General features: G+C 42.9%; 1 protein-coding gene across 13 annotated transcripts in view; it reads right to left on the bottom strand.

Annotated features, from left to right (window-relative positions):
* shi (dynamin-1 shibire) overlaps positions 1-12,500 on the bottom strand; it is a 411,365-nt gene that overhangs the window by 93,934 nt on the left and 304,931 nt on the right. For 6 of the 13 annotated variants that reach the window (XM_053784874.2, XM_053784869.2, XM_053784870.2 and 3 more), the window contains one exon: positions 9,799-9,918. The exons of the other annotated variants lie outside the window; for them this stretch is intronic. In XM_053784874.2, the coding sequence (XP_053640849.1) occupies positions 9,799-9,918 (120 nt within the window). The remainder of the gene's footprint in view (positions 1-9,798; positions 9,919-12,500) is intronic. 13 annotated transcript variants of the gene reach the window in all.

The raw sequence follows: 12,500 nt of genomic DNA, 5'->3' as shown, positions 1-12,500 counted from the left end.
CATATTACAGAAATTGAGATGATTTTGACTGGTTTTACAATGAAAAGTACCTTGAAATTAAGGTCTAAGTAGCAGAAATGTTCGCTTTTTACCAAAGTTCAAAAGTAAACAAATCATGCTAAGCCGAGGCAGTTCGTAGCCACCTTGAAAAGCATAAATTAATCAACGAATCTCAGCATGGTTTTACAAAGGGGCGTTCCTGCCTTACGAATTTATTAACTTTTTTCACTAAGGTATTTGAGGAGGTAGATCATGGTAATGAATATGATATTGTGTATATGGACTTCAGTAAGGCTTTTGACAGGGTCCCACATCAGAGACTATTGAGGAAAATTAAAGCACATGGAATAGGAGGAGAAATTTTTTCCTGGATAGAGGCATGGTTGACAAATAGGCAGCAGAGAGTTTGCATAAATGGGGAGAAATCAGAGTGGGGAAGCGTCACGAGCGGTGTTCCACAGGGGTCAGTGTTGGGCCCCCTGCTGTTCACAATCTACATAAACGACATAGATGAGGGCATAAAGAGCGACATCGGCAAGTTTGCCGATGACACCAAAATAGGCCGTCGAATTCATTCTGACGAGGACATTCGAGCACTCCAGGAAGATTTGAATAGACTGATGCAGTGGTCGGAGAAGTGGCAGATGCAGTTTAATATAGACAAATGCAAAGTTCTAAATGTTGGACAGGACAATAACCATGCCACATATAAACTAAATAATGTAGATCTTAATATTACGGATTGCGAAAAAGATTTAGGAGTTCTGGTTAGCAGTAATCTGAAACCAAGACAACAGTGCATAAGTGTTCGCAATAAAGCTAATAGAATCCTTGGCTTCATATCAAGAAGCATAAATAATAGGAGTCCTCAGGTTGTTCTTCAACTCTATACATCCTTGGTTAGGCCTCATTTAGATTATGCTGCACAGTTTTGGTCACCGTATTACAGAATGGATATAAATTCTCTGGAAAATGTACAAAGGAGGATGACAAAGATGATCCCATGTATCAAAAACCTTCCCTATGAGGATAGACTAAGGGCCCTGAAACTGCACTCTCTAGAAAGACGTAGAATTAGGGGGGATATGATTGAGGTGTATAAGTGGAAGACAGGAATAAATAAAGGGGATGTAAATAGTGTGCTGAAAATATCTAGCCTAGACAGGACTCGCAGCAATGGTTTTAAGTTGGAAAAATTCAGATTCAGGAAGGATATAGGAAAGTACTGGTTTGGTAATAGAGTTGTGGATGAGTGGAACAAACTCCCAAGTACCGTTATAGAGGCCAGAACGTTGTGTAGCTTTAAAAATAGGTTGGATAAATACATGAGTAGATGTGGGTGGGTGTGAGTTAGACCTGATAGCTTGTGCTAACAGGTCGGTTGCCGTGTTCCTCCCTTAAGTCAATGTGACCTGACCTGACTAGGTTGGGTGCATTGGCTTAAGCCGGTAGGAGACTTGGACCTGCCTCGCATGGGCCAGTAGGCCTTCTGCAGTGTTCCTTCGTTCTTATGTTCTTATGTCCAATACACGTCAACTGGCGATTCTAATAATCTTTCACAAGTGCGCTGATATTATTTATATCATTTCTACACTAATGCAGTAGTCTGCATAACAGTAAATCTTCTATTTTTTGTGAGAATAAAAATTCAAAGTGGAAACCAAAAGAATGTAAGAGGGGCATGGGGACGTGACTAATGAACAGAGGAAATGTTATTTTAGTGCCAGGAATGTCTTTCTTGTTTATTCTGGACCCTATTTGGAAATTGGCATCTTTTGAAATTTGTGTGAAATTGGCAAAATTGCTAAATTCTGACCACTGTATTGGATAGTTGAAATCGGTAAACGGGTGGTTTCTTGTACTCATCGATAGAAAAAATGGCATTCTAGCGAAATAAGTTATGATTTTTGTCGACTAGTACACTGGAATTGGCCAAAAATAGGGCTCAAAGCGGGCAAAATCGCCGATGCATAAACATCGTCGAGACCGCTAACCTCGCGAGAGCATAATTCCCCAAGTTTTCCATCAAATTTCACACTTTTGGTGTCATTATGATTGGGAAAAGATTCTCTATCTTTTCACAAAATTTTTTTTTTTTTTTTTTCAAATTTGGGCGACCCTGAGAACAAGTCTGGGAGAGGGCCTGGGGACACTGAAAGGGTTAAAACACTTGAAATTTTGGAGTTTCCAGCCATAATGGAGAATGTAAACAAACCAGGTGGGGCAAGCCATATTAGAAAGACAGGGGGAGCCATATATCGAGTTTTGGTCATAATTTGAAATTGCTGTACTAGCGGAATGCCGGAAGGTGAAACACTAAAAGTGGGGCCCTACTGTATACTCAACAGTGTCATTTCCCTGGTCCCTTCCATATGCAAAGAACTATACACATTCTAAGCCAATCCTAAAATACCTTCACTTCTTTCATGTAAAGTTCTAAGCTTTGAAAAAGAAAATAACCATGGTACTTCTGAACTAAATAATGCAAATCTTAATAACTCTGAATGCAAAAAAGGTTTAGAAGTTCTTGTTAACAGTAATCTAGCCAAGACAACAGTACACAAGTCCTCACAATAAAGAAATTAAAATTCTTGGCTTCATATCAAGAACTATATATAACAGGAGTCCTCTGGCTATATACTTCAACTCTCTATATCACTGGTTAGGCCTCATTTAAAGTATGTTATACAGTTCAGGTCACTGTATTACAGAATGAACATAAATGCCTTGAAAACATACAGACAAGGACCAAGTTGATCCACGTATTAGAAATCTTTCCTACGAGGATAGACTGAGGGCAGTGACTTTGCACTCTCTAGAAAGGGTTAGAATTAGGGAGGATATGATTGAGGTGTATAAATGAAAAAACATTATGTGGAAGTTTGTACTACAACTCTACCAAACCAATGCTTTCATGTATCTTTCTAAATGTAAATTTTTCTAACTTCAACCCATTGTTGCAAGTCCTGTCTTGGTTACATATTTTTAGCATGTTATTTACATCCACATCCCACTTCGACAATTTTCTTCTTCTTCTTCTTTTTAGTAATCTTTACAGGAAAAGGGGTTACTAGCCCACTGTTCTTGGCATTTTAGTCGACTCTTACAACACGCATGGCTTACGGAGGAAAGATTCTCATTCCAATTCCCCATGGATATAAAAGGAAAAGTAATAAGAACAAGAACTATTAAGATAAAATCAAAGAAAACACAGATGAGTGTGTATAAATAAATGTGTACATGTATGTGTAGTGTGACTTTAGTGTAAGTAAAAGTAGCAAGACGTACCTGTAATCTTGCATATTTATGAGAGAGACAAAAGACACCAGCAATCCTACCATCATGTAAAACAATTACAGCCTTTTGTTTTACACTCACTCGGCAGAATGGTAGTACCTCCCAGGGTGGTTACTGTCTACCAGCCTACTATGAGTGAGGTGAAAGTGTTGAATGATGATGAAAGTATATTCTTTTTGGGAATTTTCTTTCTGGGTCACCCTGCCTCGGTGGGAGACGGCCAACTTGTTAAAAAAAAAATACATCCACTATATATTCCTGTTTTCCATTTATACACCTTAATAACTTTTTTTAAACACACACACACAAACATAACTGGATATTACACTGGAGGTAGGGAGAATGGAAGAAGTGAACGTGTTTAGATGTTTAGGAGTAGACTTGTCAGCAGACAGTTTTACGAAGGACAAGGTTAACCACAGAAGTGATGAAGGAAAAGAAAGTGAGTGGTGCACTGAGGTATCTGTGGAGACAAAAAAAAAAAAAATCATCCATGGAGACAAAAAAGGGAATGTACGAGAGTATAGTGGGACCAACACTCTTGTATGGGTTGTAAATGTTGCAGTGGAGGAGGAGGCTGGAGGCAGTGGAGATGGTGTGTCTAAGGACAATGAGTGGTGTAAATATTACACAGAGAATCTGTAGTGTGGAAATTAGGAGGCAACGTGGGGTTAATAAAAGTATTATTCAGAGGGCTGAAGAGGGGTTGTTGCAGTGGTTTGATCATTTAGAGAGGGTAAAGCAAAACAGATTGACTTGGAGGGTTTATAAATCTGTAGTGGTGGGGAGGAGGGGTAGGGGTCGTCCAAGGAAAGGTTGGAGGGGTACGGGGTGGGTAAAAGAGGTTTCGTGTACAAGGGGCCTGGACATGCAGCAGGCATGTGTGAGTGTGTCAGATAGGAGTGAATGGAGTCGCATGGTTTTTGGAACCTGACAAGCTGTTGGAGTGTGAGCAGGTTAATATTTTGTGAAGGGATTCAAGGTAACCAGTTAGCTGGACTAGAGTCCTGGAGGTGGGAAGTACAATACCTGCACTCTAAAGGAGGGGTTTAGGATACTGGCTGTTTAGTGAGACATTTAAACTGTCGTATCTGGGCGACTATGCAAAGACAGTGATTGTGTGTGAATGATGGCAAAATTGTTGATTGATGGTGCAAGTGTTTCTTTCTCTTTTGGGGTCACCCTGTCTTGGTGACATTCAGTTGATGTGTTATAAAAAAAAAAAAAAAATACAACACATCAGCTGTCTCCCACTGAGGCAGGGTGACCCAAAAAAGAAACCTTTCACTATCATTCACACAATCACAGTCTTTGTAGAGGTGCTCAGATATAACAGTTCAGATGTCACTCCAAACAGCCAACATCCCAAACCCCTCTAAAGTGTAGACATTATACATGCTTCTCATCTCCAGGACAACTCAAGTCCGGCTAACCAGGGTGAGTGCACACTAGCACGCACACACACAACCAGTACGCATTACAACACCTAACCCTCTACCACCCCCTTCCCACTCTCTCTCTCCACCTCTCCATCACTCTGCCCCCATCTCTCTCCCTTTTATAACTCCCCCCCCCCCACACATTACAACACCTAACCTATTGAAAAATAAATGATGGCTCAGAAGGGAAGTCGAAGGTTCAGGGGATCAGAGGAAAATGGTTCTGGTAATGAGGAATGGATAGAAGAGCAATGTAAAAGGATGGGACAAGGGTGGGAAATCAAACTAGGTGAGCTTTCTGCAAAAATGGAGAAGAGGATGGAGGCAGAGGAGAAATGGGAGTCACAAGCCAAAGCTGCAGAAGCCGGGATATGGGCCCTAGAATATGAGGTAAATAGGCTGAAGCGAGTTACAGGGCTATTGCCCAGAGAAGACATAGCACCTGAAGCAGGTACACTCCTACTGAACCCCAACAGAAAGGAAGGACACATGACTTACGCTAAGGGTCTATCAGTCCACCAAGCAGGGCTGAGGAATGAAGGGGCAGAGCAGTTGGGAGAAGGGACAGAGGGGGATCGGTCCCATGCAGAGGCATAACCATGCCACCATGAGTTACAGGAAAAATTAAGGGAGACAATGGCCATGTACAAACAGGACCCCGAGACACGGAGGGAAGGGCAATGGGAGGAGGTGAGGGAGAAGTCAGTGTTTATTCATGGGCTTCAGGAGAGCAAGGGGAGGACACACAATGAAAGATGGCAGGAAGACAAACAGGAGACTGAAATCATCATCAAAGAAATAGGCGATGAGGACATGACTGAGATAGTAAATTTTCAGCGAAGAGATCAGCTGGTCAAAACGATTTTCAAGATAGAAACGGTGAGGAACAGGATCCTGCAAGAGAAACCCAGGCTGAAGGAATTGCCATCATACAAGAGGGTGTTCCTACACCAAGACAGAAAAAGAACAGAACAGCAGCTGAAGGAGAGGACACAGAAGCAAAAGGGGCTAAAAAGAGAGACAGAATCAGCAGAGGACAACCAGAGCAGGGCAGAGCAACAAGCACAAGCACACCCCCAGAACCCCACAGCCAAACAAACTATCCCAAAACAAGCCACAATCCACACTTACAGCCCCTATCCCACACTATGCTGTAGAATCCCACAGCACACTGCCAGGTCCCCCACCCTCACAGACCCCCCAGAACACAATGTTGGAGAGGAAACTGAGGGTATGGTACACCAACTCTAATGGAATAACAAATAAGTGGGAGGAGTGGCACGAAAGAGTCAAAGAGGCATCACCGGATATCATAGCTCTCACAGAAACCAAGCTCACAGGAGTGATAACAGATGCCATTTTTCCAATGGGATATCAGATCCTGAAGAAATACAGAGGGAATAGAGGGGGTGGAGGAGTGGCACTGCTCACAAAAAACCAATGGGATTTTGATGAGCTGGAGAGAGGAGACAGAAACAAGAGACTACAGAATTGGAACACTTCAGTCTGGAAGTCCCAAGGAGGTAAATGCAGTGATGTATAACCCACCACAGAACAGCAGGAGGCCAAGGCATGAATATGATGAGAGTAATAGAGCGATGGTTGACACACTTGCTGAAGTGGCCTTAGAAGAGCTCGTGTGAGCAGGGCAAAGCTGCTGATAATGGGTGACTGCAATCACAAGGAAATTGACTGGGAGAACCTGAAGCCACATGGGGGCCCAGAAACAAGGAGGGTTATGATGATGAAGGTGGTACTGGAAAACATGTACCAACATGTAAGGAACATTACCAGAGAGAGGGGAGGATGAACCAGTAAGATTGGACCTAGTATTCACCTTAAGTAGTGCAGATATTGAGGACATCACATATGAAAGACCCCTCGGGGCCAGTAACCACGTGGTTCTGAGCTTTGAATACACAGTAGAGTTGCAAGTGGAGAGGGAAGCAGGAAGGGTAGGATGAATGAAGCTAAACTACAAGAGAGGGGACTACACAGGTATGAAGAATTTCCTGTACGGAGTTCAGTGGGACAGAGAACTGGCATGGAAGTCAGCAAACGAGATGATGGAATATGTGACAACAATATGCAACGAAGCTGAGGAGAGGTTTGCACCCAAGGCTAACAGAAATAAAGAGGATGCCAGGATGAGCCCTTGGTTCACCCAAAGATGTAGAGAGGCCAAAACCAAGCATACTTGATAATGGAACAAGTATAAAAGGAAAAGGACCCAGTAGAATAAGGAGAGCAGTCATAAAGCCAGAAATGAATATGCACAGGTAAGAAGGGAGGCCCAACAACAATACAAAAATGACACTGCAGCGAAAGCCAAATCCGACCCGAAGCTGTTGTACAGCCACATCAGGAGGAAAACAATCAAGGACCAGGTAATCAGGCTGAGGAAGGAAGGAGGGGAGATCACAAGCAACGACTGAGATATGTGAGGAGCTCAACATGAGATTCAAAGAAGTGTTCACAGAGGAGACAGAAGGGACTCCAGAAAGACAGAGAGGTGAGGTACACCAAGTGTTGGACACAATACATACAACCAAGGAAGAAGTGAAGAGGCTGGTAAGCGAGCTAGATACCTCAAAGGCGATGGAGCCGGATAACGTCTCTCCATGGGTCCTGAGAGAGGGAGCAGAGGTGCTATGTGCACCACTAACAATTTTCAACACATCTATCGAAACAGGGCGACTACCTGAGGTATGGAAGACAGCAAATGTAGTCCCAATTTTTAAAAAGAGAGACAGACACAAAGCATTAACCTACAGACCAGTGTCAATGACATGTAAAGTATACAAAGTCATGGAGAAGATTATCAGAAGAGTGGTGGAGCACCTAGAAGGAATGAGCTTATCAACAACAGCCAGCATGGTCTCAGGGATGGGAAATCCTGTGCCACAAACCTACTGGAGTTATGACAGGGTGACAGCAGGAAGGCAAGAGAGAGACGTGGGTAGACTGCATTTTCTTGGACAGCAAGAAGGCATTTGACACAGTTCCACATAAGAAATTAATGCAAAAGCTGGAAGACCAGGCAGGGATAACAGGGAAGGCACTGCACTGAATCAGGGAATACCTGTCAGGAAGACAACAGCGAGTCATGGCACATGGAGAGGGGTCAGAGTGGGAGGCTGTGACGAGCGGGGTTCCACAGGGGTCAGTCCGAGGACCAATGCCATTTCTGGTATTTGTGAACAACATGATGGAAGGAATAGACTCAGATGTGTCCCTGTTTGCAGATGATGTGAAGTTGATGAGAAGAATTCAATTGGACAATTTTTAACTGGACAAGTACCTTCACCAGGTGCCAGATCAACCAGGCTGTGATGGATATGTGGGGCAGCTAGCCTCCAGCAGCAAACACCTGGTTGACCTGGCAAGCACCAGACAAGCCAGGCCCATGGCCAGGCTCCGATAGTGAAACTCTCAAAACTCTTCAAAGGTATATCAAAGGACGAGGACCAGGCAGAACTACAAAGAGACCTGGGCAAGCTGCAGGACTGGTCCAGCAACTGGCTCCTGGAGTTCAACCCCATCAAGTGCAAAGTCATGAAGATTGGGAAAGGGCAAAGACCACAGACAGTACAGTCTAGGGGGCCAGAGACTACAAACCTCACTCGAGGAAAAGGATCTTAGGGCGAGTATAACACCAGGCACATCTCCTGAGGTGCACACCAACCAAATAATTGCTGCAGCATACGGGCACCTAGCAAACCTAAGAACGGCATTCCGACATTTTAATAAGGAATTGTTCAGGGCCCTGTACACTGTGTACGTTAGTCCTACATTGGAGTATGCAGCACCAGTTTGGAACCCACACCTAGCCAAGCACATAAGGAAACTAGAGAAAGTGCAAAGGTTTGCAACAAGACTAGTCCTGGAGCTAAGGGGCATGTCCTATGAGGAGAGGTTAAGGGAAATCAACCTGACGACACTGGAGGCTAGGAGAGACAGGGGGGATATGATAACATGTAAAATACTAAGAGAAATCAACAAGGTGGACAGAGACAGGATGTTTCGGAGATGGGACACAAAAACAAGGAGTTACAGTTGCAAGCTGAAGACTCAGATGAATCACAGGGATATTAGGAAGTATAGTGGACCCCCGCTTAACGATCACCTCCCAATGCGACCAATTTTGTAAGTGTATTTATGTAAGTGCGTTTGTACGTGTATGTTTGGGGGTCTGAAATGGACTAATCTACTTCACAATATTCCTTATGGGAACAAATTCGGTCAGTACTGGCACCTGAACATACTTCTGGAATAAAAAAATATCGTTAACCGGGGGTCCACTGCATTTCTTCAGTTACAGTTGTCAGGAAGTGGAATAGTCTGGGAAGTGATGTAGTAGAGGAAGGATCCATACATAGCTTTTAGAAGAGGTATGATAAAATTTGTGGAGCAGGAAGAGTGACCTTGTAGCAACAAGTGAAGAGGCAGGAACAGGAGCTGTGACTTGACCCCCTACAACCACAACTAGGCGAATACACGCACTCTCACACACACGACATCTGCAACCACATGTGATTAAACACTCACGAATGCACCCCCTCCCACAATACAAAAAATAAAAATGACAGTGCCAGGCCTGGTCTCAGACTGGGCTGTGGGGTGTTCACCCCCCCCTCTCCAGGTATAGGAATATGGGACCAAAGTAATAAAAAAAAATGCACTGATAAATCACTAGGAAATCTATCTTCACAAATGCTGTGGTGTGATAAGACGGCTGGGATGGGAACCAAGAGGAAGCAGTTTGAATCACAATCAATTCAAACTTCAAAACTTTACATGACACGTTAATTGCTGAAGACTTGACAAGACAAACATAGCCTTGCTCTTATAACTATAAAACCATAAAAGTGAATTATCCTTCATCTTCAAGTGTGTCCATTTCCAAATCTTTGTTCATATAGCCACATTCTGACCACTAAGGGTATCCAAAATAGCTTCTCAATTTTCACTGCTACCCTATTAAACCCCACTCAAAATAACAGTGCAAAAGTGGGTTATCACACTTTATTCATAAAGTGCAATGTTACGGTGATGAATTCACCTGGATGGCCGCCACGACAGGCAGAAAGTCTCGCTGCATGAAGAAAATGTGGATGATGGGGATGAGGGGGTAGTACCAAACCTGGACCCTTCATCTGAGAATCGGGGAGGACGGGGGGAACTGATAAATAAAAAAAAAACATTTTAAAATATGTGTGCTCTCAAGTCTGTGTTGTGTATATAATAAAGAAATACATAATCCAATAAAATAAATTTTATGTAGATGTATAATCACCTAGCTGTGTTCGCAGAGATTGAGACCCAATGCCTGAACCTGCCTCTTACTCATAGCTAGACTGAAACAATTGGTTTCCAGCCCCTGGGATATCATACTTACTGTAGATCAATGGATGGTATATGTATGTACCCTAATATTAAGCAGTGTTTACAAGAGTCTAGTCATAATGTCTGGCCCTGTCTCTTAACTGTTCCACTAATTCCATTAATTATTGCTAACATCCTTGTGGTTCATCTGCATCCTCTGCTGCCATCTGTGCCCCCTGGCTATATCTCTTCTCCGTAAGTCTAATTTTATCCAGTGTAATCGTGAGTATTAAATCATGATCATTTCCTCAACGATCATATCTTCTAGGATTATTAAATCAAATGTCTCCTTATAGTCTAACCCTCACTGTATCAGTACCAACCTTGTCATGACACTTTATATTCTCAAGTTCTTTACATGCTTGATTAAGGTGCAGCTCCATGCTGGAGCCACATACTCCAAGATGAACCTAAGGAACTGTTAAAGTTCCTGAAAGAATTTATTTAGTTAGCTAGGTTTGGGGATGTTGTGGTTATATGGATGATATGTACTTCTAATAAGACTGGCAAGCGTGACATTACTACTTGTTAGTAATAGTAAAATTACGTGGTGTATTGACTTGCCTTTCATTTAGTGTGCGTGATTTTTTTTTTTCCAACAAGTCGGCCGTCTCCCACCGAGGCAGGGTGACCCAAAAAGAAAATCCCCAAAAAGAAAATACTTTCATCATTCAACACTTTCACCTCACTCACACATAATCACTGTTTTTGCAGAGGTGCCCAGAAAACAACAGTTTAGAAGTATATATGTATAAAAAAACACAATATATCTCTCCAAACTGCCAATATCCCAAACCCCTTCTTTAGAGTGCAGGCATTGTACTTCCCATTTCCAGGACTCAAGTCCGGTTATATAAAATAACCGGTTTCCCTGAATCCCTTCACTAAATATTACCCTTCTCACACTCCAACAGATCGTCAGGCCCCAAATACTATTCGTCTCCATTCACTCCTATCTAACACGCTAATGCACGCCTGCTGGAAGTCCAAACCCCTCGCCCACAACACCTCCTTTGCCCCCTCCCTCCAACTTTTTCGAGGACGACCCCTACCCCGCCTTCCTTCCACGACAGATTTATACGCTCTCCATGTCATTCTACTTTGATCCATTCTCTCTAAATGACCAAACCACCTCAACAAACCCTCTTCAGTCCTCTAATACTTTTATTAACTCCACACCTCCTAATTTTCACACTCCAAATTTTCTGCATAATATTTACACTCACAGGACATCTCCCCTGCCTCCAACCGCCTCCTCGCTGCTGCATTCACAACCCAAGCTTCACACCCATATAAGAGTGTTAGTACTACTATACTTTCATATATTCCCCTCTTTGCCTCCATAGATAACACTTTTTGCCTCCACATATATCTCAATGTGCTACTCGCCTTTTTTCCTTCATCAATTCTATGATTAACCTCATCCTTCATAAATCCATCCGTTGACACGTCAACTCCCAAATATCTGAAAACAATCATTTCTTCCATACTACTCCTCCCCAATTTGATATCCAATTTTTCTTTACCTAAATCATTTGATACCCTCATCACCTTACTCTTTTCTATGTTCACTTTCAACTTTCTACCTTTACACACGCTCCCAAATTCGTTCACTAACCTTTGCAATTTTTCTTTAGAGTCTCCCATAAGCACAGTATCATCAGCAAAAAGCAACTGTCACTTCCCATTTTGTATTTAAGTCCCCATAATTTAATCCCACCCCTCTCCCGAACATCATAGCATTTACTTCTTATACAACCCCATCTATAAATATATTAAACAACCATGATGACATTCACACATCCCTGTCTAAGACCTACTTTTACAAGGAAGTAATCTCCCTCTCTTATACACACCCTAACCTGAGCCTCACTATTATTTTTTTATTTTTTTTATCATCACACTGGCCGATTACCACCAAGGCAGGGTGGCCCAAAAAAGAAAAACTTTCACCATCATTCACTCCATCACTGTCTTGCCAGAAGGGTGCTTTACACTACAGTTTTTAAACTGCAACATTTACACCCCTCCTTCAGAGTGCAGGCACTGTACTTCCCATCTCCAGGGCTCAAGTCCGGCCTGCCGGTTTCCCTGAACCCCTTCATAAATGTTACTTTGCTCACACTCCAACAGCACGTCAAGTATTAAAAACCATTTGTCTCCATTCACTCCTATCAAACACGCTCACGCATGCCTGCTGGAAGTCCAAGCCCCTCGCACACAAAACCTCCTTTACCCCCTCCCTCCAACCTTTCCTAGGCCGACCCCTACCCCGCCTTCCTTCCACTACAGACTGATACACTCTTGAAGTCATTCTGTTTCACTCCATTCTCTCTACATGTCCGAACCACCTCAACAACCCTTCCTCAGCCCTCTGGA

This window comes from Cherax quadricarinatus, chromosome 51, assembly GCF_038502225.1.
Source record: "Cherax quadricarinatus isolate ZL_2023a chromosome 51, ASM3850222v1, whole genome shotgun sequence".
NCBI lineage: Eukaryota > Metazoa > Arthropoda > Malacostraca > Decapoda > Parastacidae > Cherax > Cherax quadricarinatus.
This window is presented reverse-complemented; position numbering and strand designations above follow the sequence as displayed.